Source organism: Plecotus auritus, assembly GCF_963455305.1.
Source record: "Plecotus auritus genome assembly, chromosome: 5".
NCBI lineage: Eukaryota > Metazoa > Chordata > Mammalia > Chiroptera > Vespertilionidae > Plecotus > Plecotus auritus.
In genome coordinates, this window is record NC_137776.1 from 23,503,834 (window position 1) to 23,530,893 (window position 27,060).

A 27,060-nucleotide genomic window follows, 5' to 3' on the forward strand; every position below is an offset into this window, starting at 1 on the left:
GCAACCCCTGGACATTAAGCACCCCCATAGGAAGTGTGCACCCAACGACGTGAGCATCCCTGCCTAACCAGAGTGGGGACCAAGCCACCTACTGGATGGCTGTGGCAAGAGGGTTTGGGGCATCAGCCTTATGGGGTTTCCTATCCCTTTGGCCTTCTGAGCCAAGAAGAGCATGAAGGTCCAGAATCTGAGAACCCTGGAACCCTAATTGTCTCCTCCTTTATTCCTCATCTTTCACACAGAGGGACTGTACCACTGCATCGCCCCTCCATTTCACGTACAAAAGGTTCTGGAATTATATAATTCTAAGATAATCATAGTTAACAATCAGTAAGCATTCGCCATGTGCCAGACACTAATCTAAGTGCGTTAATTATCTAAACAACCCTACTATAATTGACACTCTTATTATCCCCATTTTACAGAAGGGGGAACTGAGGCACAAAGGTGTTCAGTTCAGCCTGCCTAAGGTCACTCAGCCAGTAATCATTATACCTGGGATTTGCCCCTACCTAGGCAGTCTGGTTCTAGATGCCCACCTTAACCACTTCCACTCTGCTGTAGATTCTAAAGTTTTGTGATTCAAAGAGTCCATCATTTGAAAGTTCGGTGATTCTATCATTTTCAACTTCAAAATGAGATTTTTCCTAGACTCCATAGTGGTCTCATGGTGGGAAGATGCCTTCTAATCTAACCCCCATTAGATACTCACATTGGTGCTGCTCCTTTGTTCCCCACAGGCAAGGACATCACTGGTACCAGCTGCGCCAGGTTCTGAACCAGCGGATGCTGAAGCCAGCTGAGGCTGCACTCTACACGGATGCTCTGAATGAAGTGATTGACAGCTTCATGGCTCGACTGAACCAGATTCGGGCAGAGAGTGTCTCTGGGGATCAGGTGCCTGACATGGCTCACCTTTTCTACTACTTTGCCTTGGAAGGTACCTATGTGGGGAGAGGGGCTGGGTGGGCATGGGTCAGGAGGAGGTTGTGCTTGCCCTCCTCAAAGCCCCCTGGGTTCTGTGTGCCATGGCACCACCTCCTGTGTTGGCCTTTGTGCACTGCCAGCTATTTGCTACATCCTGTTTGAGAAACGTATTGGCTGCCTGGAGAGCTCCATCCCCCAGGACACTGCGGCCTTCGTCAGATCTGTCGGGCTCATGTTCCAGAACTCGCTCTATGCCACCTTCCTCCCCAAGTGGACCCGTCCCCTGCTGCCCTTCTGGAAGCGATACCTGGATGGCTGGAATACCATCTTCTCTTTTGGTGAGGAACCCAGGAAATGAAGTTGGGGGTAGGTCCCAGGGACTAGGAATTAGCAATCTCTCCCAGGACCTTCTCCCTCATGATGCCAGCTGTCTGAGTGGCGCTTGGTTCATGGAGATCATGACTTTTGACCTTGCCCTCCCTGTTGTCCATTGTCCCTGTAGGGAAGAAACTGATTGATCAGAAACTCAAAGAGATAGAGGCCCAACTGCAGGCAGGAGGGCCAGAAGGGGTCCAGATATCTGGCTACCTGCACTTCCTGTTGACCAGTGGACAGCTCAGTCCTCAGGAGGCCATGGGCAGCCTCCCTGAGCTGCTCATGGCTGGAGTAGACACGGTGCGTGAGGGGGGCCAGCAAGGAGATCGGGGCTCCCATCATGATCCAATTCCCCATTATCCCCCACCTGACCTTCGTCCCTCCAGGTACCTGCTTCTCTTTCTGTAACATTGATGTAGGGCTAGAAGGAAAATAGGGAGGGGGGTGTCATTCAGCCTAGGAGAGGTGGGCAGGGAATTGTCCTTTTGTAGTGGGATCCCATCCCCTTGGAGCCTTGCTGACAGCTGGGAGTTTCATCTCACATCTAACTCAACTCTCTCGTGGTGTAATTTAATGGCGAGTTGAAAGCTTGTCCACAAAGATCCTTCTTTGTAGGATCTTTCGGTCCTTTTGTCATGTCGGGTTTCTCTACATTACAGCCTCCTGTGTTGTTAGAGTGTGATCCTACATCATTGGTGCTCATCCCTCTGTGGAGTCATGTTTAGTGTGGAGGGTCCCACAAACCCTCTCATCCTACCATACTTATGGGAAATTCGTTTTTCTCCTGCATTTTGCATCACCCATTCACACTCTCCCACTACCTAACTGGCTTCTTTCCTAGAAATCACTCTTCATTTCATCTCTCACTCTATTTCCCAGACATCCAACACGCTGACGTGGGCCCTGTACCATCTTTCAAAGAGCCCAGAGATCCAGAAGGCTTTGCATGAAGAAGTGGTAGGTGTGGTGCCACCTGGGCAGGCACCCCAGCACAAGGACTTTGCTCACATGCCCCTGCTCAAAGCTGTGCTGAAGGAGACCCTGCGGTAAGCTGCTGTTTTCGGGAGCACAGGGTCTGTGTGTGGGATGACTCAGGGACAGGAGTGGAAAGTGGGGCCTGGTGGGCTGAGGGTAGGGCCAGAGGTGGGATGGGAGGAAGGGCTTGGGGGACCAGAGAGGTAGGATTGAAGGGGTGAGCACTCTGCCCCTTCTTGGATCCAGAGCAGGCCTGCATTTTCTTTTCCCTACAGTCTCTACCCTGTGGTCCCCATAAATTCCCGGGTAATCGTGGAAAAAGAAATTGAAGTTGGTGGTTTCCTCTTCCCCAAGAATGTGAGTGGAGCTAGAGATCTGGGGTTTCCAGGGGTGCCCCATAACCCTAAGCTGATGTGCTGCCCATTCTTCCTCTAAAGACCCAGTTTGTGCTCTGCCACTATGTGGTGTCCCGGGACCCTAGCATCTTCCCTGAGCCGGAAAGCTTCCAACCCCATCGCTGGCTGAAGAAGAGTCAGCCTGATACACTCGGGGTCCAACACCCATTTGGCTCTGTGCCCTTCGGCTATGGGGTCCGAGCTTGCCTGGGTCGCAGGATTGCAGAGCTGGAGATGCAGCTGCTGCTGGCAAGGGTGAGTGGGGAGAGGCAGGAGGTATGTGGGCCAGGGAGGGGTAAAGAAGGCCTTGGGGAAGAGAGGAAGGGAGGCACAGAGTGAGAGCATGCAAAGGAGGGCAGTAGGTGAAGATCACAGACTTTAACCACCCCATATGCATTTTACCTCCTAGCTGATGCAGCAGTACAAGGTGGTCCTGGCACCTGAGACAGGGGAGGTGAAGAGTGTGGCCCGCATTGTCCTGGTTCCTAATAAGAACGTGGGCCTGCGTTTCCTGCAGAGACCCTGCTGAGCTGGGCTTCTGCCATCCTGGGGCTTGCCCTAGAGACCCTGGCCCTGTCACAGTGATTTCTGATCATTGCTGTGGCTCAGATGAGGAGGAGCAAAGGGGGCTGCCAGATACCAAAGGTTGGAGAAACTCAGTGCACTTCCTATAAAACCCTGAGATTTTGCTACTTTTATCATTGTGCTCATCTCCCTCTTAGATAAAAGGCCATCCCCTTGTTACATTGCTTTCCTTGGGGAAATATAGAATAAAGGGACTTTTATTGATAATTGGAGTCCTTGGTCATTCTTTTTGATGAGTCAGCATCTGAACCCCTTTCTGTGTTTAGGAAATGCTCTCTCCCCACTTAGGAATCTTGGTGGGAGGCAAAACCAACTCCCCACATGGAAATTGAGAACACCATATGCTTTCCCAGACCTCCCAGACAGCCTTGGCTTCACCTGGAATTGGTTGAGGCCCCACCTGAGCAGGAGCTGCAGAGATACTCCTAGACACTGAGAACAGCACCCTCTTTTGAACAGAAAGTTCTTAGATATATACACTACAAGGTGCTATACAAATTTTTGGAAGAGCTCTAGGCTAGATCTACAGGAGAGACTTCTAGGACATCACCAGGGCACTGACCAGCCTGGGGAGCACCACATTAGCCACACTCATGAGGATGAGAGTTGGGAAGCTCTCACTACAACTGTTGGTCCTAGGACTTGGACCTCTGCTAATGCCTCCAGAAAGATCAGAGGCAGCAGAAGCATGGCCTCTGCCTCACAACCACCTTACAAATCTCTCTCATATACATTTGAGAGGTGGAACCTAAGTCCCACTTGGAACTCTAGCTGCAAGGGAATCTGCAGATTATTGTTTTTAGCTTTCAAGCCTCTTTAGTATAGAACGCCAACTAGAAGGAAAGCAGTTTTGCATTGAGATCCAGTGTACCATATTGCAAGCCTGAGGAGTCAGTGAGTCCCAACTTCATAGAGTCTCAGTCCCAGTTATAAATGTCTGTTGAATCATAGAGAACAAGAGTCAAATTTCTTATGTCTGTGGGGATTTGAGTTTGAACTCATTAAAAAACACTTAATTGTCCTGATTAAAATCCTTCAGTGTCCCCCCCCCAAAAAAAAAACACACACACAAAACCACAACACACACACACACACACACCCTTAGCACTCAGGCAAATTTCAAGCTCCTTAGTGGGTTTAGAAGACTCATGTCCTGGCACCCTACCCTCCATACTCTCTCCTTCCCCTCCCAACCCGGATACTCTTGCCACAGCTGAGCCCAAATTCTTTGTATTTTCCTGAGCACCTTATGCTCTTTCAGGTCTCAATACTTTGTACTTAATATACCCTCTCCTTGGAACCATGTCTTCACCTACTGTCATGTAATCCCAGAGAACTTGCTTTTCCTTAGGACTCACCTCAAATGTCACGCCTCTGCAAAGCTTTCCCTGACCTCTCTGGGTGAGTGTGAGCACTGCCTTTTGTGCTTTCCCCTATCTGCCTCCTCTTACAGAACTGAGCCCTCAGTTTGTTCACCTTGTAGACATGACTGTCTCCTCATCCAGCTGTGAACTCCATGGAGGGCACAGATCAAGCTCCTTTCAGTTTGGATCCCAGTGTCTAACTCCGTGTCTAGCACTTAGGAGGTGATTAATAAATGTTTATTTAATGAGCAGAGACTGGAATTAGAGGAAGGAAATGGAAGGACAGGGATGGATATGAACTTCCCATATTAAGAAGAGAAACCTGGAGATAATTGGAAGGAATTCCAGATTATAAAAATGTGTATCTCAATCCTACCTGTGTAGGGGTTCACCTGTGAGAGCTCCTTATAAATGCAGAGGATTGGGGCTGGGCTCAGAGGGTACCAGGATCCCTGTCACAATGCCAACCAAAGCAGACTTCTGCCTTTCCCGGTGTGTTGTTCCTTCAAACCAACAAAGGTGAGCTGTCCAAGCAACATGAACCCCTCAGTGCTGGCATATGGGTGGGGGAATGTTGGTGTGATGTGGCTTGGAAGTGGGGTTTTGTAGCATCTACCCCAAGAGGGTCAACGTTCATGATCTACAGCTCAGTTAATGAACATATAGGCTAATTCCCCATTAAAAACTATGAAGATCTTGTATATCCATAGATAGAATATTATTCGGCCATGAAAAAGGAATGATGTACTGATTCATGCCACATCATGGACAAACCTTGAAAACATTATGTCAATAAAGGAAACCAGACACAAAAGACCACATATTTTTATTAAATTTATTGGGGTGACATTGGTTAATAAGATCACACAGGTTTCAAGTGTAGGTAGCTATAATACATGATCTATATATTGCCTTGTGTGCCCACCACCCAAATTCAAATCATCTTCTGTCACCATATATTTGGAAAAGACCACATCTTGTATGATTCTATTTACATAAAATGTCTAGAATAGGCAAATCCATAGGGACAAAAAGTAGATTAGTATAGTAGTTGCCAGAAGCCAAGGGAAAGGGAGAGTGAGAAGAGATTGTTAATGAATATGGAGTTTCTTTTGGATGATGAATATGGTCTGAAATTAGATAGTGGTGATGGTTGCACAACTTTGTGAATGTATTAAATACCACTAAATTGTACACTTTGAAAGAATGAATTTAAATGGTATCTGAATTGTATCTCAATTGAAAGGAATCTATGGAGATGAGTTGGTAGAAATAGCTGCCGATGGAAGCAGTACCTCTAGAGGTACCACAGGAAATTTTGAGGCGGTGCTGTTCTGCTGTGCAGGATCTATAGGACCCAAAATCCAACCTCTAATCGGAAATTGGAAATGCAGAGCCCAAACAAGAGCTAAGCAGGCTACTGAAGTAGGCACAGCTTCAGAGGTTCCCCACAAAAAGCCTTGCCATCGGTGACAAGTGAACGTCGTATCCCACAAGACATAAGAGCCGAAGAGCTATTAGCACAACTACAAAACCTTGCCCTTAGACATAGCACTGGGAAGGAAAGAATCAAAAACTTCTACCCCGAACAGAGTAAAACAAAATACAACATGGCCAAAGAAGTTTTCCCTTTGTACTAGAGGTTCTTCTTTTAAATTTAATTTTTATAAGATTAAAACATTTTTAAAAAATATGTTTTTATAGATTTCAGGGAGAGGGAGAGGGTGATAGAAACAACAATGATGAGAATCATCAATTGGCTGCCTCCTGCAAGCCCCTTACTGGGGATGAAGCCTGCAACCCAGGCATGTATCCTGCCTGAGAATCAAACCATGACCTCCTGGTTCATGGGCCGATGCTCAACCACTGAGCAACACTGGCCAGGCTAATTTTTAAAGATTTTTATAGAAATATAATATACCTGCAGAACAATGCACATATACCAGATGTGCACATGAAGTTCTTTTGCTTATCTTGGGGGCTTGAAAATGGCCTCTGACAGTTAAAATTCCAGCACAATGCCCGGACAAGACTTGTCTAATGTAAGTTTCTTTGACAGGATGGATGTGATGTAATAGCACGAGCTCTTTCTTTTGCACTATTCTCTCTGGAGGGTGAAAAACACCAGCTCTGGTTTGAGGTTTGGCACAACGTCCATCAGTGGCCAGTGATGAGGCACACTTCCAGCATCTGGGGTCTCAGGGACTCTGGGCTGCCCCCAGAAGTCACAGTGAAGGATGTCACAGTGAGGCTCCCTGATAACCCACCCAACCTGACTGTAAGGAAAGGACAATAGGATTGAGGATAACTGAGGAAGAGTAAACATGAACTCAGCACAGCAAATGTACCTTTGACTGAAAGAGCGTTCTCCCCAGGCGGGTGAACTGCTGGTCCTTGGATGGTGGGCCCAGGAGGGCCGACCTATCTGCTCTGAAGGGGGAAGACCGCCTTCCTTGGGCTGCCCTTTCACCTAAAGCCTGTGCTGTGGCCTCTGAAGGTCTGCTCATGCTGAGCAACCCAGGGCACCACCCAAAGACTGACCCTTCTGCACTTTCCCTGGAGCCAGCGCAGCTAGAGGCAGCCCCCCCAGGACACTGTCTCTTGAGTGAGCAAGCACTTCCTTCTATCCTTCCACTTGAGCCTGAGACCTTCCAAGGTAGGGCCAGAGCAGAGCAAACCCAGAAACAGAAGCTGAGAGTCTGAGAAAATGCCTTCATTTACTACCTGACCCATCAAGCTCATGTCTCCACACTGTTGCTCTGTGAGGCAAATGGGGTGGGAGCAAACTTTAGATATATTGGCAGAAACTCAAGACACACACAGTGGATCTGGAAGAATATATGATGGGTTGGAGAAAAATGCCCTCTTTTTCCCACAGACTGAGGTTTGGGGAAGCAAAGAGGGTGGGCGCTTCTGGAGTCCCTGAGAAGGAGCTGTGTCTAAAGGGAGGGGGAAGAATGACTAATACCCCAAAGAAGTTTGGAGAGGAAAGGGTAGAAGAGCCCTGGGCCCCATATTTCCTGGGTAAAGGCTGGGAAAACTGTATGTCTCAGAGTATAACAGGCCACTTGCTGTGCATCTCAGCAGATGGGCTTGGTACAGCCCCACAGAGCTTCCTGAAGCCCAGAGGGTGCAGGGCCAGGAACTAGGATGTTCTTATGCCCCAAGAGCAGGCAGGCCCAATGAGGCTTCATGGTAAGGAGTGAGGGGGCACCAACCAGGGGCCATGCCCACCTATGACCAACCAAGTGACAACCAGATGGAATGGGGATATTTTAGCAGGAGCTAACGTGGATGATTGATGAAGACTGAGGAACAAATTCTTATACTATTGAAAGCCTTCCCCCCATCACCAAACTTAACCCCAGGAAAAGTTGGAAGGGGAACCCAAAACTGACTGAGATTAATTTCTACCACCTGGTAAATGGGGCTTCATAATAGAAATTACATTCAGTGTTAGAAAAATAAAGTTATGTTTTTTGCAGAATAGAGTTTATGGTGTGAGTTGTAGCTACTATGTAAGTAACTAATATTTTCTTTATGGTTTTGTTATAAATAAAAGATGAAAAAGACATTTTGGTGGAATAACACTCTGTGCACAAAATAAACGCCACTTGCAGTGTTTGCCAATTACAGATTTTCCTTCTGTGTCTTCGAATTCAGAAAGTGCAGGGATCTTGCCACAAGATCAAATGACTGTAGCATTTTCTGAGCGAAACGTATAAAACCTAAATTTATGGGTTGTTCTTTTTGTTTTTGTTTTCTCTATTGTTCATCGTCAGTGATCTGAATACAGTGCCATCACTGGGAACCTAGAACACTGTTTGCAAGTGAGAGCTGAGGAAGAGAATGGAGGGAGGGCCACTCTAACAGGCAGCTCTACAAATAACTGCTGCTCCATGGTGCCCCCAGCAGTCCTGAAACAACAATGCAGGGGGAGTAGGAGGTCAGAGGTTATCCCGAGGGAAGAACAGCTGGGACTCTTAGGAGCTCCGAAGAATCCAGAGCCCCTGACTATACCCAGGGGCTGAGGGCTAGTGGCCCCATTGGAGCCAGTCACGACCCAGGTGGGGGAAGGTGATGTGGGTGGACAGGGAGCAGTGGGCCTTAGGGCAATCCCAGTGCCTCTGGTTCAGGGACCTCTAGGCTTGACTCAGCTGCATCATCCCATAGTGCACTGGGCATTCCCGAGGGCTTCTGGGAGAATAGTCAGGGCAAGGGCATTTAGGGAGGGCTGGAGAAGCCTGTGAGGAAAAGAGAAGAAGATGGTGACTAAATGGCCTCGGAGAGGAAGTTGTCTTTCCAATAGGGGAACCTCAGTCTTGCCATTCACTGCCAAGTAGGCGAAATTTTCGTCCCAACCTTATGCCAACCCTTAGCAAACACACTCCCAGGAAAAAGTCAGATCACGTCGAATTTACTGAGATGAGTATTTAAAAACTCCCTCCTTTTAGCCTTAGTTCTCACTGAGCAGGGAAATTCCATTCATTCAACAAATGTTTATTAACTTGCTTCCTTCCAGTAATGGAATTTCAAGCAGGTGGGAATTGATTTGCGAGAGGGCAGGTTAATCTCCCCAGAGTGCCTGACATCACATCACACTGCCCTTGTCTTTACCTTGGCCCCTGTGCACCCCTCTTATGAGGGGCTCTAGGACCTCAACTAAAGAATGGAACAAAATGCCCGGCTGATGTGGCTCAGTGGTTGAGCATCGACCTATGAACCAGGAGATCACAGTTTAATTTCCAGTCAAGGCATATGTCCGATTGCAGGCTCAATCCCCAGTAGGGGGTGTGCAGGAGGCAGCCAATCAATGATTCTCTCATCACTGATGTTTCTATCTCTCTCTCCCTCTTCCTTCCTCTCTGAAATCAATAAAAATATATTTTTTAAGAAAAGAATGGAACAAAGTGGTGGCCCCATGGTGAGTCCTGACACTTTCACAGGGCTGCTCAGCTATGAGTTGGGCCACTTCCATCCTCAGGGTGCCTCAATCTGAGATCTGGGAGACCAGAAAGACCAAGGGGCTGGTGCTGAGGCCAAAAGCCCAGGGCAGAGCCTACCTGAACCAGAGTCGAACCAGCTAATGGGGGTGGGGGAAGATGAAGGCCGACGCCCGGCTCTCTTCATTGGCTCCAGTTGTGGAAGGCGGTCTGGGAATGAGGACTCAGATATTCTCAGGCACTGAGGGCCTCAATGCCAGCAGGGCTGAGCACCAGTGCCTGAAGGATGTCAGATAGGGACACCACGCCCAGGAGATGCTGGTTCTCATCCACTAGCACCAACCGGTGTACCTGTGGGTCCACAGAGGTTGGATAAGGGAGCAGGGCCATGAAGCTCTGGCACCGGTGAGGTTGGCATCAATAATCAGGGGCAACAATTGGACATAACCAGGAGAGCAAGAGAGTGCCTCTTAGAACCAGTTAAGGTTCTGACCTCTCTGTGTGATCAGATGGCTGTGGCCCATGGCACATGGGCCAATGGATAGGACCAGCTGCAGACCCATATGGACACACAGAGCTTGGCCATGAAATAGGAGGACAGGGCAGGTGCTTGATGTGTAGGAAGAGCTGGAGCAGTTCATGAGAAGGATTGGACCATTATGTGTTAGAAGCATGTATGAAGGGCATGGGGTACCTGCTCCCGGACAATCCGGTCGATGACTTCCGCCAAGTTCTCTTTGGGCTGGCAGGAAAGGACTCCCTCCAGACACAGCGTCCTCTGCCTCAGTGCTTCCCCCACACTCATATCTAGGTGGTTGTAGGTATGCTGGGCAGCCAGGTGCTGGGCAGGGAGGGAAGTATCGCTCTTAGTCACCTCTTCAACCAGGCTCTAGCCCAGTGGATATCTGCTACACACTCAAAAAGGTCCCCCTGTTCCACAGATGCCTCTGATTCTCACACCCACAGCCTCCCTGCAGCACCCTCAGCTCCAGCTCCCCTCCATTCCCCACAGACACTTACGATCACATCGAAGCGGGAGTAGAGGCCCACGACCTGACCTGCAGAAGGGGCGGGTGGGGAGAGAGAGAAACAGGGAAGAGGTTCAGATCAGCTGTGCGAGGGCTTGGGCTGGGCTTTTGGAATAAACTCCTTGATATCCATCCCACCCACCCTTAGACTACTAGCTTTATTATGAAGCATCAGGTGGCCACTATCTGGACCCAGATCACACAGCATCACAGAGACAGACAACCTGCCATGATGTCTCCTGACACAATATGAGCACGTTGAGTCACCTATGAAATATTCTAGCCTGGATCTGATAGAGTCTTAAATCTAACTTCTGGTTTACAGGAAACAGGAATAGAGGTCCAGGTAAAGGCCACCTGTAGGAAGCAAACAGGCAGAGCTGGGGGTGGATGGAACACTCTATAGGACAACTGACCCAGGCTTTTCAGCATCAATATCATAAAAATTAAGTGGGGAGAAAACTGTTTTGAGTTAAAAGATTTAAAGGACAAAAGGAACAAAATATAGGCCTTAATTGATCCTGGTTTGAACAAATCAGCTGTATGAATTTGTTCTTGGGGAAAATAGGGAAATGAGAATTAGAATTGGATAGTAAATAACATTAATAAATTATTTATAGTTTTGTTAGGTGATAGAGGAAATATTTTAAGAGATGCAAACTGAAATGTTTAGGCGTGAAATGACATGATGTCTATAATTTTATTTTAAATTACTTCAGCAAAAGAAAAGAAAAGAACTGATTATGGCAATACGTTAGCTGTCAATCTAGGCAATGGCTATGTGGGATTCATTATATAAGGTTTTCTACCATTTTCATGCATTTGAAATTTTTCATAATAAAAAATAAATTAGAATACTTCTTGATATGTAGCTTCATTGTGGCAATTTTAACTTTTAAATCATTTATAACCATGGTTTACCAAAGAAGTGGTCTTGTAATTTCTCTGACCCTTTTTCAGAGTAAGAAATTGAGGTCTGACAAGGTCCCATGGTCCATTTTAGGGTTAATTAAAATGAAAAACCTTATCTACTATTTCCTCTCATTATGTTCATTTGATGGCACATAAACCTTTAAAATCATCCTTTGGCCCTAGCTGGTTTGGCTCAGTGGATAGAGCATCGGCCTGTGGACTGAAGGGTCCCAGATTCAATTCCAGTCAAGGGCACATTCCCAGATTGTGGGCTTGATCCCCAGTAGGGGGCGTGCAGAAGGCAGCCAAGCAAGGATTCATCATTGATGTTTCTTTCTCTTCCCTCTCCTTTCCTCTCTGAAATCAATAAAAATATGTTAAAAAAAAAATCGTCCTTTGAAGTCAGAAGATGGGTGTTGTTAAAATGCCTGCTTTATACATGAGGAAACTGAGGCACAGAGAGGCTAAGTAACTGGTCCAAGACTCAAAGCAGGCAGAGACTTCTAACCCAGACTCCACCCTGGGCCCTGAGCTGATGCCACATAGACCTCTGCCCCTCATGGCCCCCTGCACCCCCAAGTCCTATCCTGGGGTGAGTACCATCTTCGTTGATCACAGGCAGTGCAGACACATGCCGGTCCACAAAGATATCCAGTGCGGTCAGGATGGGTGCCGTTTCGAGCACCACAGCTAAGTCTCGGAATGTGCCGATGCCCAAATCTTGGATGGTTCGGTAGAGGAATGAGGGCCGGGGCAGCAGATCGCCCTGGTTGGGTTGGGGACAGGTGGTGCCATCAGGGTGAGCAGCCTCCAGGGCTCCCAGTTGCCCCCTTCCCAATGATCAGGTCACCCCTAGGCTCACAAAGATGTGCAGGAACTTGAGTAACCGCTTGTGTGTGATGATGTGGAGCACATCGCCTGATACCGGGTCCAGGACAGGCAGGCGGTGTATCCGGTTCTTGATGAGGGTGTAGACGGCTTCAAATAGGCTGAGGGGTGAGAACAGTGAGCCTGAGGCAGCCTGGGGAGAGAGACCCTGCATCCCAGCTCCCTAGACCGGAGGTCAGGAGCTGAGGCTGCCTTGTGGGCCTCCCAGGATGAGAGGTGTGTTCAGAGCTGAGGGTTGGGGAAGGGGACTATGTAGAGCAAGGAGGCTCAGGTGGGTGGTTGGGATGCTTACCTGTCATTGGGAGAGATGGAGACCAGAGGCTTGATGCATCCTTGAAGGTAGATCTCTGAAGAAAAAGCTGAGTCAGGCCAAGGGAACCGGCTAACCTGCCTTACCACATAGCCCACCAGTGCATCCCCTCTCTCAGGCCCCCTGGCCTCCCTGTCACCCTTCCTCTGCTTTGTCCAGGAAATCCCCACCACCCATCCTCTCCCACGCTCCTTGGTCCCACACCCACACACCCTCAGCCCCTTTCCAGGTCCCCTCGGGCCTCTCACCCCTCCAGGTCTCAATCTTATGTTCTTCAATCTCATAGATCTGGACCTAGAGACATAGACAGGCCTTCAGAAGTCAGACACAAGCCCCTGGGGCACCAGGCTCCCTGAACTCCCCACCACCCAGCCCAGATGGGTGCCCACTGGACTCGCAGCCCATTCCTCACCAGGGGGGACCTGTAATAGCGATGCAGCACCAAGATGAAGTCTGTGATGGTCAGCATCCCTGTGGGGTGGGGGGATATTGGGGCATCAGCCTGGGGCCTTGTGGAGGGAGGCAGGGTGAGGGGCCAGACTCCCCTCCTGGGCCCTCCAATGTCCTAGTACTGAGACAGCAGTGGGAGTTGTGGGAGGAGGGGAGTAGAACAGCCCCTCCTATGCCCGAGGAATGGGGTTCTCCCTTTCTTCTCCAATTTCTCTCCTCCCCCCTCATCCTTTTCTATTCTCCTAAGTTCTTCCTTTCCCTTTTCCCTTTTTCTAGCTAGCACTATGACCTGGAACCCTGGGGCAATAAAGCTAGAGAGGTCAGCTGGTCACTCCTCCCCAGATGGGAAAATTAAGTGCAGAACCACCACACAAGGTCCCTCCTCTGAGGGACCCTTCCCCACCCCTCTGCCTCCAAGCCCTCCTCACCCACAAAGCTCTGCTTCTTGCTGTCCCACAGAGGTGCGGCCCGGACACCATTGGCCACCAGGGCGAAGAAGGCCTTCTTGATCTGAGGGCCAGGGAGAAGCCAAGGTGAGTCTCTCACTGTCCTCAGTGGTACCCTGTCCCGACCAGGGTTCCCTTCTCACAGTTCCCCCTCCACACCAGCTAGCCTGCCTTTCTCATAATCCCTGTCAGGGATGTTTGTTACAGAGATAAGGCTGCTGGCGGCCAGAGGCACTGGTGTGATCCCCTCACCAGCACCAGGGTGTAAAAACAACTGTGTTTCCACTCAGAAGTCATGTGTGCACAGGCACACACAGTATAATTTTGCTGATATAAGTACTAGAGGTATAATTATTTTGTAGATCCACAAAATTCTTTTATCTAAATAAATTTTACATTGATTCATTTTGGCCTTACCTAAGCAATGCTATCTAAACATGCTGGTTGTATTTCTAATACATATTAAAATAAATACAAAGCTACTAATATAAATATATCTATACACAAGTCACTAGAATCAAATCATGTACTGTGGACAACACATATGCCCTGCTTTGGGAAACACGTGATGATATGAATGGAATTATAGGCATTTTGTAGCTCAGCCAAAGGAAGAACAGGGTCCAGAGCTCATCCTATTTATCTGGTATGAAAGTCCCCTGCTCTGTGTCCTAAGCCATTCTGGAATATCTTCCACATCATTCAGGGTTTGCAAAGTGTTCCTACCTATCCTGGGTTGTCCTAGGAGTCCTTTGCATTCCTATCCCCATTGTAGAGATGAGAGAGGTAACGTGGCTGACCCAAGACCCCAAGATACTAAGTGGCAGAGCTGTGATGACAGTTAGGGGTTGCTCACAGAGAGGAGCAGCCCTCCCCACACTGGTCTCCAGGGTGCTAAGAAGGAGCTTGGAAGGGGACACGCTGGGAGGCCTGGCCTGGCTAGGTATCCTGGAGTGTGTGAGCGGTGGTGCAGCCCCATGAGGATGGAGGTGAGCAGAGCTGTGGCCTCACCTCCAGCGTGGTGTCGAAGATGACCAGCTTGGAGCTGGTTGCCATGGCATCGTAGCAGGTGTGCTTCTGCATGAAGTGCATGTAGACCTGGGCTCCCGGCTTCTGCAGTTCATCGTCCAAGCCCTGCCTGGGTAATGGGGCCTGCGGGGATGGGCAAGGGGCAGGCCTCTCTTCCACCAGGCTGAGCTCAGACCTGCAAGCTACTATGGCTGGGAACTCTTTGTTGGAGCCGGTGGCTGAGACTGCGCACTCAGAGGGGAGGTTTTCCAAGGGAGCAACCTGGGCCAAGGGTGTGGCCATGGGGAATGTGGACTCCAGCCCAGTGAACTCAGCAGCTGGCCTGGATTGGAGACCTGTTTGAGGGGGAGAGGACAGTAATTCCATCATCCAAAATACCTTATTATGTGCTGTCTCAGTTTACCCTCAGAGCAGCCTTGGAAAGCCTAGATGTTGGGGGCCCCATTTTGCAGATGGGAAAGCTGAGTCTCAGGGAGTCACATGACATAGTGTTTCTGTCCCGAATAACCCACGTTGAGTCCCTGGCTCTGCAATGCGATAGTTCTCTTTCATGTGGGGAGACTGAGGCTGCAAGACGAGGGTTGGGCCCAACTCTGTGTTTTGGAAGAATCAAGGACAAAACCCAGGCCCCCGGCTCTGGGGCTTCACACTGCGTGTACCCCAGAATTTTATACACATTCTCCCTAGAACTAGTCTTGGCCTCACCTTCCCCCAGGCCTGGGAGGTCATCTTCCTCCACAGCCTCCTGCCTTGTCCATCTTGAGGCCTTGGCCGCCCGCTTCCTATGGCTTCTTTCTGAGCTGGTGGTCATGGCAGGTGACGGCCACGAAGTGCTATCTCCTTGCTCTAGGAAGCTCATCTCTGGAAGAGGGAAGGGGGCCTGTTTGGTTAATAGGGAATAACTAACAGGATCAATTAAAATATCATAATAGTAATGTTTAACATTTGCAAGCTTTCAAAGGGCTTTTCTCCAACATTTCTCATCCAAACCTCATAGCAAGATTAGAGAGGTTAAACAATTTGCCACAAATCACACAGCTAGTAAGTGGTAAAGTCAGAACCAGGGCCTACGTCTTCAGACTATAGGTCCCCCTTCTCTTCATTTGAAAGAGGAAGGAGCAGGTGAGGAAAAGGAAGAAGACACAAAGAAGAACAAAAAAAGAAAAGGGGAAGAAGACCAAAGCCAGGCTAGTGGAGTGGGTGAGACTGGGGGCCCAGAGAAAAGAGACTGGGCCCACCAGGAGGGGACTGCCCACCTACCTTGATGCTGAGAACCCACAAGGCTGCTCCAGGATGGGGTCTGTGGGGACAAGAATGTCTGAAGGGGTGGAAAAATGCCCTACATTCTGGAGCACAGGTCCTTCCCTTCCCATGGTGCACACGTAAACACATATACACATGCACCTCACAAACACATACACATATAAACACTCACCCCACAAACACACATAAACACACATACCCATACACAAATACACAAATAATAATACACACTCAGAAACAAACAAATGCAACCATTCCCAGGTACACTGACTTACACAAAGAATATATACACACAGACATCCACATGCTCTATACTGAGAAAATCCAGGTCAAACACACGCGCACACACACACACACACACATACGCGCACCCATTCACAGTGTGGTGTACTCCCCCTCACGGCCTCCCTGGGACCCCTGTACCGTGCGTAGTGAGTGCTCCAGCTCGGGCTCCATGGGGCCAGGCGGGCCTATGGAGAGCAAGTGCTGGCCACTGTGGCTGGGCAGCACTATTCTGGGCCTGGACCCTGGCATCCTGCCTTCCCATATCAGTTTCTCTCTGGGTGTCAGGCAGCTGGGAGGGAGGGGTCCACCTGCTCAGCTGCTCCAGCCCAGCAGCCTGGGGGCAGGGTGGAGAGGACTGGAGCAACCTGGAATCTTGCTATGTGGTCCTGTGCTGCCTTCTAGATCTCCGAGGACAAGCAGGAAGGACCCTGCTGTGTGTGTGTGTTGGGGGGGGAGGGGTGGCTTGGAGCAATGTGGGTAGGAAGTGGGTTCCTCCTCTGAGGGCCTCTCTCTGTCAGATGCCAAACGAAGGAAAATAGAGGCAAATAGAGGCGGGTTGAGCTTGCCTTTTTTCCTTGTACCAACTTCAGTCAGAGGTGGTGCTAGAGTTAGAAAGGGCAGTTGCAGCCAGCTAGCTGGGAGGCTGGGGATACGGGGTTTGTGGGTGGTTCCGAGTGGCCAATATGTGTACGGATGTCCCCATTTGAGTCCCGGGAGTCTGTTTCTCTCTCTCTGGTGGAGGATTGGGATGGTTCAGGCAGGTGGGAACCTGTGATGATCCTCTTGAAGGTGTGCCATGGGCTTGAGGGCTTGGGACCTACACTTGTCCACAGGGTGAGAGACACCTGTTTCTGCCTGTGGTTTGAAGGTAAGTCCAGGTGTGCAGCAGTCCAAAGCCCTCATCCTGCTGTGTCTCCTGTCTTTACATCTTCTGGTGCCAACAGGATCCCAACCTGGCTCTGGTGGCTGCCCACCCCACTTCCTTGGCATTCCTGGGGTCTGAGTCAATGTCCAAATCAGGAATGCTGACCCAGTTGCTCTAGCTCCTCTCTCTCTGCCCCTTCCTTCATCTTTTTCTTTCAGTCTCTTCCATCTCAGTCTCTGGCCCTGGAGTGGACACTTGCTAATGGATTACTGGATTTCTTGCTGAATTCATTGAATGTATTTTCCATCGTCCCTCAAAGCCCCTGACCTGCCTAAGGATGGGGGTGGGGGAGAACACAGCAGGGAAGGGACTGTGACCATCCATGTGTGTCTTGGATAGTGCAGGGGTGAGTGCAGCTCTCCTTCCACAGGATCCCTGTCAGATGATGGAACTTCTAAGGCACAGCTAATGGGACACCTCAAATGGTAGAAAGATCAAGTGGACCATCCCTGGAGGTATCCGATGCATCAGACTTGGAAAACCCCCACCCCCTTTTGCTCCCCAGGCCACCCACACAGACAAGCCAGATACACATCAGCTCACACCATTACCTTCTCTTGCAATACTCGGTTGTCCCTCCATCTCAGACATAGTTTACCTACAGGGCCAGTGGGCTCCTTTTCAGTCTTCCCTGATTGCATCATCCTCACAGCAATAGTCTGACAGTGAGTGTTCTGTGGACGCATCTCAGTGTGCACTGGACTGGCCTTTACATAATGAATCACATGCAAATACCTTTTATCTCTAAGTAAACAGTGGGCACCTTGATGATCAAATTTGTTGGCTGGATGTGATGCAAAGCCTGTTTGGGGGGTCAGATGGACCTGATGAAAATGTATGCTCTGCCGTTGGCTGGCCATATGACCTTGGCAAGCATTGCTCACTTTCTCCCCGCCTGTTTCCACAAATGTAAAATGAGGATAAAAACATGAGGTGGCAGAGACTACCAGTTGCCTCCCCAAATCTATTTTCCTCTTCTTCCTTTAGTAATAGAATCACTTGAATTTTAGCTGGAATGGCTGCCTATTATAAACACAAGTTCCCACCTATCTTGCAGCTAAATATGGCCTCGTGGCTAAATTTTGCCAGTGACCTATATGAGTGGAAGTGATGTGAGCAACTTCCAGGTCAGGCCTTAAAAGAAAGAAACATGAGTTCTCCTTTTCACCCTCTGCTGACTGGAATGCTAATGTGATGGCAGGAGCTAGAACAGCTATCTTATACCAATGATGAAAGATGTTTATTAAGGGTTTCAGAGTCACCCTACCAGGTTTGGATTGTCTATAAACTCTTATAAGAAAGAAATATAAACATTCTTAAGTCATTTAAATTGGGTCTTTGAGCCTAGCCAGTTTGGCTCAGTGGATAGAATGTCCACCTGTGGACTGAAGGGTGCTGGGTTTAATTCCGGTCAGGGCACATGCCTGATTGCAGGCTTGATCCCCAGTAGGGGGCGTGAAGGAGGCAACCAATCAATGATTCTCTCTCATCATTGATTTTCTATCTCTCTTTCCCTCTCCTTTCCTCTCTGAAATCAATAAAAATAAAAATAAAAAGAACTCCTGGGGGCCCAGTCCTAGGGGTTCTCCACACTTAAAAAAATAAACATAGCCCTACCCGGTTTGGCTCAGTGGACAGAGTGTCGGCCTGCGGACTGAAAGGTCCCAGGTTTGATTCCGGTCAAGGGCATGTACCTTGGTTGTGGGCACATCCCCAGTAGGAGGTGTGCAGGAGGCAGCTGATTGATGTTTCTCTCTCATCGATGTTTCTAACTCTCTATCCCTCTCCCTTCCTCTCTGTAAAAAATCAATAAAATATATTTTAAAAAATAAAAAAATACATAAAAATAAAAAGGGTCTTTGTAACAACAACCAAACATATACTAACTAATGCAAAATTTGGTATCTGGAAGCAGCACTGCTTTAAAAGCCTAAGACAAGTGTCATTGGTTTAAAGAATGGACAGAAGAAGCAAAGAAAAATATTGTATGCAGGTAAGCTGGTGACCATTGTTATGTTACAGCAAAACATAGGACAAGTCTATCATCTATGATCCCTTGAAAGGTAAAGCATATGTAAACACTCATGGAAACTGAGCAGAAACACTGAGATTGTTGGTGTGTATTGGCTGCTGCTTGCTGCTACAAGCAAAGTCCTACAAGACAGATGCATTCTGGCTAGTTCTAAGAGGTAGTTTGGAGCAGGCAGGCCTAGCAAGGGCTGTATCTGTAGTCCCAAATCTTTCTCAAGCTCACCCTGTTCAGCAAACAGTGAAAGCTGGCTCAGTGGGCAGAATAAGGGAGTTCCCTTCACAGCCAAGCATATTTGTTTCAGCTGGCCTCAAGATAGTCACCAGCAGTGAGAGAAAGACTAGGAAGTATACCAAATCCAGTGTATTCAAGCATAAAAGTTATCTCTATACTAGAGGCCCAGTGCATGAAAATTCAGACACTGGAGGTGGAGGGGTCCCTCAACCTGGCCTGCCCCCTCTCACAGTCCAGGAGCCCTCAGGGGCGGGAGGTGACCTGGCGATCAGGGGAAGGTGACGCCCCATCACACCTCTGCTATTCCCACTGCTGGTAGCACAAGCCTCGGCCTGCCCTGGTTACCTGAGCCTCAGGCAGTCCTGGGTGGCTGGGAAGCTGACATCCGAGGCTTGCCTGCACCTCGGGCTGGCCCTGGGCGGCTGGGGGGCTGAGGGAACTGGGGGACTCTGGAGACAGGAACATGGGCCGGGCCCAGCCTTGCCGCATGCCTGCCGCCCCAGTGGGGCTGAGGGGACTGGGCTGCCGCCATCTTTGAAGGCATGGCAGTCAATTAGCATATCCCCTCCTTATTGGCTGTGGGCACTTCCATCTTTGTGAGGGTGTGGTGGTCAATTAGCATATTTCCTCTTTATTAGATAGGATGAGCTCATTGGCTGTGGTTACTCAAATATGGAACCAGTCAGAAGACTTCTAAGATTTTGAAGGTATTGTATTCACAAAGAAACCATAATCCTGTCAGCAAACCCTGGTTTGACATCCCCACCCCCAGTTATTCCCACTCCCCCAAATCTGCACTAGCAGGAAGAGGGCTGTGCAAGTTGTAAGGTCTGCGAGAAGGCAGATATGTTCTTTGATGCAGCTGCAGAGGATCTTGGGTAAAGAAAAGCTTCCCAGGAGGTAATGCCAGAGGCCACAGGGGAGAGTAGGCAAGGGAAATCCTCCCAGAAGCAGAAGCAGGAGTGGCCAGATGCACTGCCCAACTTACTCCACGGCTGGGAGGCAGCTTTGCAGTTTCTACCTGACTGGATTTAGTAACTGTTAAGATCCAGTGATTGCTGGATGTTTGCCATTCTTTCTTGTTGAGTGGATGTGTTTGTTTGTTTTTATCATTAAAATTTTTTCCAATTACAGTTTATATTCGGTATTACTTTGTATTAGTTTCAGGTATATAGCATAGTAGTTAGACAATCATATAATTTACAAAGTATCCCCCCCTGATATTTCAAGTACCCAACTGGAACCATACATAGTCATTACATTACTAGTGGCCCAGTGCACGGATTTGTGCACATTGAAAGGAAATTAATTACCACAGCTCAGCAGTAAGCCAGATTCAGGACTGACAGTGCCCAAGCAACAACATAACCCATGGCCGAAGGTAGAATCGCATGGCCCCCGTGAGGAATCGGGCTCCCTCCTCTCTGGTTCCAGGGTGCATCACCCAAGAACGGCCTGCCAAGTCACCAAAGCTAGGCAGCTCCTGCATTGAGCGTCTGCCCCCTGGTGGTCAGTGTGCGTCATATGTATTGGCCGGTTGGATGGTTGGATGGTCGGATGGTCACCTAGCCTTTTATATATATAGATTATTGACTATATTTCCTATGCTGTACTTTATATGCCCACGACTATTTTGTAGCTACTAATCTGTACTTCTCATTCTCTTCACTTTTTTCACCCAGTTCCCCAACCTTCCTCCCTTCTGGTAACCATCAGTTTTTTTTCTGTATCTCTGAGTCTGTTTCTGTTTTGTTTGTTCATTTATATTGTTCTCTAGATCCCACATGTAAGCGAAATCATATGGTATTAGTTTTTTCTGACTTATTTTTCTTAAGTGTTGCAAATGGTAAGATTTTGTTCTTTTTTATGGCTGAGTAATATCCTATTGTATATATGACTTACAGTCTTTTTATTCTTTTGTGGGTGTTTTGAGTTTATCTTGTTCCTTCTCCACTGTTGTTTATGGGGAATAGGAGGACCAGATTGCCTGCCTTTGGTTTACAAGTCACTAGACCATGAGGACCTCATCCACACCTGGTCCCTTGGAGGTCTTAGCTCTGGGTTGGTGCTGTGTCTGGAGGGAACCCTGCCTTTCCTCCCTCTGAGGGGTACTAAATGTGCTCGTTGTAAGGGGTGGACAGACGTTGAACTCTGGCAGAGTAATATCTATTTTCCCTTTCTTTTCCTCCATTAGCAAACCCTTACAATTTTAACTAAGAGCAAGATTATATTTCCCAGCTTCGTTTGCAGATAAGATGGCCATATGACTAAGTTTGGCCAATGGGGTCTGAGCAGCAATATTATATGTAACCTTTAAGTGTGCTGTTAGATGGAAGGGGTTGATTTCCCTTTTCCTGCTGACTGGAATTAAGATATGATGGTAGGAGCTGAAGCAGCTATTTGAACCTAATGGTGGAAGATGCAAGTTGACCATGATAGAACCTCCCACCCTCATGCTGGCCTGCCTCCCTACCTCTGGACTGCTGTGTTATCAGGAGAAATAAACTTTTATTTTGTTGAAGCCACAGACAATCGGAACCTTTGCTACAGCAGCCAAACCTCTCTTTAAGCAATGCATTTATACTGCAGGATCAGGGTAGGATTAGAAATTACAAGTGCAAAGAATGATGCTTCCCATTTATGCAGTGCTTAACGTTGTGTGCAGTATCCCATGTAATCCCTGACAATCCCATGTGGTAAATACTTTCATTATTATAATTTTACAAATGAAAAATAAGGTCACAAAGAGATGAAATAACTTGATTAAAATCTCAAACCCAGTGTTGCTGGACTCTTGCGTCACACTTTCAACCACTAAGCTTCATGTAAACAAAGCACAGACCTGGCATGTAGTCCATGCTCAGTAAGTGGTTACTAAAAGGATTGCCTTGCCATCTGCTTCTAGTCCTCTTAGACCTCCAGCTAGGAGGCTCTGAAGGTGGGCAGCATGAAGAAGTGGCTCTTTACTAGTCATCTTGTGGTGGCATCAAGGGTGGGACAGGGGAGGGCTCTTGCTGGGGACAGACACCAGCCCTGCTCAACACTAAAATCATAGCGATTTTCTGGTCATCAGAAAGGAGCTTTCTGCCTTGCCCTAGCCCTTCACCTCTCAGAGCTCCCACACTGGCTTTTGCTGCCATCCCAGCCCACTCATCCTCTTTGACAGGGCAAATCAGCAGAAGGTACTGGCTTTGGTTGGGAAGCAAATACTCCTTGGGTGTTTGGTTTTAGTTTCTGGTCGTGGTATCTTATTTCTTGAAACCCTGTTTCTTGGCTTGCTCTCAAAAGGAGATGTGATAAGAACACTGCATCCTGACCCTGGGGTGAATTTGGCTGCCATCTCTGGATAGCTTATTTGTCTGGAACATGGGGTCGGGATCCTCTGTAAGTGTTATTTTTATATTAGAGAAAGAAAAACAGCTTGATGAGGCCAACAGAGTAACCTGGACAAGACCCCTTACTGATATGTTGTAAATGGTGTCCCCTGTGCCAGAGTGGCTGGGAGAGCAGCCGTCATATCAGTCCCCAGACACTCCAACTCCTGTCCTATCTGTGTGTGGCTGAAACTAAGCAGCGTCAATGACAGTGTTCCAAGGACCTAAACAGACTCAGAATCTTGTTAATGTAGTTAAGTCTGCCTCACATTACTGAGCCCTTTTCTCTGGGCTGTTGGAAACTGAAGTGGACAAATGGTGCTTTTATCTACTCAGTATCTATTATACCTTCTCATGGCAGCCCTCCAAGGAACCACAAGCCCTTCAGGGAACCACAGTTCCTCCAATCTCAGAGCACATGGTTTTCCAAAAGGCTTAGCTATGGGTTCCAGGAAATATACCTCTGATTCAGACTTATCCAATCAACACATCATACTTCCCTGGCCACAGTGAGGGGGGCATTGATATAATTAGTCCCAAAGGGGTGAATTCTGGAACTTTTGATGGAGCTAATGAGAACTCTTTCCCACTGGATTTGGAGCTCTCAAATGTCAGTGTGGAGATCCTGCCACCACCATGCAGGAGCTGCCTGAGAATGAGCCCCAGATCAAACCGTACCTGAAGTTTTTTCATTTACATTAACCAATAGAATCTTTTTCGTTTAATGCAGTTGAAGTTCTGATACCAGAGTTAAAGAAACAAGACCTAGACACCTTCAGAGGCTTCTAGAGGTTGTATTCAGTCACTGCATTTTCCCCAGAAAAAGTACACATTTGAAGAAGCAATTGGAGTAAATCAACAGGGTGACAATGGGGACAAAAAGGTACTTTGAGAAAATACAGTAAAAGATGAATTGGAATGGGACAAGGATAATAAAGGAAGGCTTCCTAAAGAAGGTGAGTTTGGATATAGAAATAATAATCATGACAGCAGCAACTATTTACTGAACCTTAAGTATGTGCTGGGCACTCGGTTAAGCAATTTACATAGGTGGTGGAGTGATGTTTTGAAATACTAGCCAAATTCAGGTGTACTTCCTTCTATCATATAGCCCTTTTCTCACTCCAACTTGGTATTTCCTTGTTTAATGCCTCAGGGAAGAAATGATACCTACAAAGAAGAAAAAGTATCCTCTGGCTTTTGAGTTTTAAAAGCGAGGTCTTCTGGAAGAAAGGGAATACCTTTGGCTTAAACAAGAGATTTGGAAATTTTGGTGGGGTAGGTTTTTTAGAAAACATATTCCACTAAAAACAACAAAAATGCTGAATAAAATATAAAGAGCATCTTCTTAAAAGCACTGAAAAGACAAGATAGTAATGACTTATTAGGCCCAACTGAAAGAAAAATGGGCACACCGTGAAGTTGCTGCCAATTCTAACAATAATCATGTAGGGTCATGGGGGCCCAGGACCCATACAAGTTAGGATTACAATAGAAAATCCAACCTTTAAAAAGCTGGGCTCTCAAAGGACCACACCCTCAGAGGAAGCGTGCTTCAGAAGCAAACTAGTTCTTAGATTGATTTACAGTCAAGGTTTTCTTCATCTGAATGGTTCAGAGAGTATCAAAGAGTAACTCAGCTTGAGGTGGTCCTTATGTTTGCCCAGATGAAGCAAGCATAAATGTTCTCTGGGCAAAGTTACCTCTTCCAAAGCCACAAACTATTCCAACAATATCCAGCACATGGTTGAAAATAGCTAGATATACAAGGAAACTAGGAGTCATGAGCAAGAGCCAGCAGAAAAGACATCAGGACCAAATACCTACTCTCACTTCCCAAATCTCAGCCAATATAAGTACTCAGGAACTTAGACACAACCCCAGAGGAGTTGAGGAGATCCTGAATTCATTGAGGTTAAATTTCTCAGAGGGCAGACTGTACCAGTCAGGACGATTTCAGGCACAAGAAATAGAAAACTCTATTTAAATTGGTTTAAACAAGATGGAGATTTATTGGTTCACTTAACAGGGCTGGTTGGGCTTCTGGTTGATTTAAGCTAGTGGCTCTGATATATTTTCCTTTGAGTCTCTTAGTTCGGATCTCTTCCAGTGCCAACTTCAAGTACTGAGGTGGGAGCAACAGTTCTGGGGCCCTTATTGATGTCCAACAATACCCAGAGACCCCCTTTTCCTGTACTTTCTTCTAAGAGAAGGAAACATCTTCCAAAACCCCTCAGCAAATTTCTCTTTGTATCTCATTAGCCCAAAGTGGGCCACATGCTCATTCCAGAATCATCACCCAGAGAAAACATTTGACTTAAACCCCTCAGGGCTCATCCTTGACTAAGGTCAGTTCTCTCAATTGCATGACTACTACAAAATAAGGAGAAATGGAGTGGACACTGAAGAACAACTATAACTATAATCCTCCCCTTTAGTTGCCCAATATTCATATGTAACCTCCATGCTATGTTACACACAACTCCAGAAATCCCCATGCCTAATAAAATGCACTTGGGCCCATCTAAAAAAGTACCACCCGAACTTTATCCAAGTCTGTATCCAGGTGCAAACCCAGGACCTCTGGGAGATGTGCAGTCCCCTCCATCGTCAGTTACTACCGTAGTATGTACACCCGAATTTAAAAGAAACTGGGTAGAGGAATGAAGTGATTATTTCTTATTATGTAAGCTTGGAAAACTCTGAGTTTCAGTGTCCTCATGTATTCAATGATAATAATAATGTCTTTATGCAGCTTGTGATACTGATTTAAAATAAAATAAATGACAAAAAATAAACCAATGTGAGCTGTGTCTATTCATATCTCATCTGCTTATCATAATAAATGTGCCACATTTGCAGATGATACGCCAAAAATCCTGGAGCTCAAAATTATACTCCTTTGATTAGCAAAAAGACATGTTATGTTCCCTCTGGAACTAAGCCCTTCGTCCCCTATTCCTTCTAGAAGTTTGAGTATGTTCCACACACAGACAGAGCTATCATGCTGGGCTGCAGTCCCATTGCCTTGCTCCCCTCTGCTCTTGCCATTCTTCTCTCTGGTGGCTAAGACTACCCTACTACCCACACCACTGCTTGTGTATATCCTTACTCTTCTGGCCACAGACCTCTGTGGCTTCTGTCTCCCTCTTTGGCCAACAGAAACATTCCATCTAGATCTTTAGATCAGCTATTTCAAAACTCCTTTCCACAGTTGAGCTGCTAGCCCCTAGTAGTACTCTACTTTCCCTTGTACCAAGCCTTCTGCTTCCCAGTCTCAGGGTGTGGAGTGAGTACTGGATTACTGTCTAGCACAGACTCACTTCCCACCTGGACTCACAGCACTCTCCAACATCCTGGCCCTGCTTCCCAGCACAGCCTTTTCTGCCAGATTTCTTTCACTAACAGTAACTTTGCCTCCAGGGCCCATTAGAGCTCTCTCTCTGCGCCTCCCTCTCTCTCCAACCATTCTTCCCCCTCTCTCCCCTTCTCTCAGTCTACCTTCTTCAGAAAAATCCCATTCCACCTGTTGCACATGTTTAAATGCTAATAACAGGCCAAGTTCAAGTTTTCTCCTTCAGAGCCTCTGGGTAGCATGCAAACTCAAGGGGACATCTGTCCCAAGAAGTCTTTGTTTACCTAGTGGCCACAGGGAGCCTTTGAGAAGAGTCTGGGCCTCAACAGAGTTCCTGCTCTGCTCAGCTAAGAGACATTGCCTCACAAGCTGTGTGACTTTTAGCAAATCATTTTCTTTCTCTGATTTCCACATCCCTAACATGGCTAAAACAGTGCTGAAAGGAAAATTTATAGCACTAAATACTTATATTAGAAAAGAGGGGAAGAGGAAGGTGGGAGAGATTTTTTTTTAGTGATATAGAAAGATATCCAGGACACATTGTTAAATAGAAAAAGCAAGAGGCAGAACAGTGGACATAGAATGCCACCGTTTGTATAAGAAAAGGGGACTAAAATATACATTTGTATGTCTATTCTGCACAAAGAAATACTGGGAGGATACAAGAAACAATAGAAGTGCTTACCTTGAGAATTTGTAACAGTTGAAAGGCTTGGCCTCTCTGACTGCTTTTGTTCAAGCCTGCTTTGTTCCCATAACCTTCAGGCTAATAGCTTCTGCTTAGTCTTGCATAAAGACATGCTAATCATTAGAGGCATTCTGCTTTCAGCTTGGGGAGACAAGGGAAGTATACATTGTTTATCAAATATTTGCAGGAAACTATGACTGGGCTCACAGGACTAACATGAACCCCTGCTAACACCCAGATGCCTGCAGTCGTCAATCACATTTTGTCCCTCCCATTTCCC

General features: G+C 47.4%; 2 protein-coding genes across 5 annotated transcripts in view; one reads left to right on the forward strand and one right to left on the reverse strand.

The window, feature by feature from the left end:
• Positions 1-3,464, forward strand: part of CYP27A1 (cytochrome P450 family 27 subfamily A member 1) — a 31,991-nt gene extending 28,527 nt beyond the window's left edge. For all 3 annotated transcript variants that reach the window (XM_080669423.1, XM_080669424.1, XM_080669422.1), the window contains 7 exons: positions 741-940; positions 1,068-1,265; positions 1,430-1,602; positions 2,182-2,348; positions 2,553-2,634; positions 2,715-2,927; positions 3,082-3,464. In XM_080669423.1, coding sequence (XP_080525549.1) covers positions 741-940; positions 1,068-1,265; positions 1,430-1,602; positions 2,182-2,348; positions 2,553-2,634; positions 2,715-2,927; positions 3,082-3,201 — 1,153 coding nt within the window. In that variant the 3' untranslated portion in view covers positions 3,202-3,464. The remainder of the gene's footprint in view (positions 1-740; positions 941-1,067; positions 1,266-1,429; positions 1,603-2,181; positions 2,349-2,552; positions 2,635-2,714; positions 2,928-3,081) is intronic.
• A 4,609-nt stretch (positions 3,465-8,073) lies between these two features.
• Positions 8,074-16,437, reverse strand: PRKAG3 (protein kinase AMP-activated non-catalytic subunit gamma 3; the record flags this gene model as incomplete). Of its 2 annotated transcripts, XM_080669426.1 has the most annotated exons (14): positions 8,074-8,865; positions 9,685-9,915; positions 10,259-10,405; positions 10,585-10,622; positions 12,105-12,270; positions 12,367-12,493; positions 12,685-12,739; positions 12,951-12,996; positions 13,115-13,173; positions 13,581-13,662; positions 14,610-14,962; positions 15,333-15,488; positions 15,888-15,927; positions 16,314-16,346. In XM_080669426.1, the coding sequence occupies 13 exons, from the start codon at positions 16,344-16,346 to the stop codon at positions 9,799-9,801; spliced, it is 1,419 nt and encodes a 472-aa protein (XP_080525552.1). In that variant the 3' UTR covers positions 8,074-8,865; positions 9,685-9,798. The 2 variants fall into 2 exon arrangements, with proteins under 2 accessions (XP_080525552.1, XP_080525551.1); XM_080669425.1 differs by lacking the exon at positions 15,888-15,927 and having other exon boundaries at positions 16,314-16,437.
• Between the last annotated feature and the right edge of the window lie 10,623 nt (positions 16,438-27,060).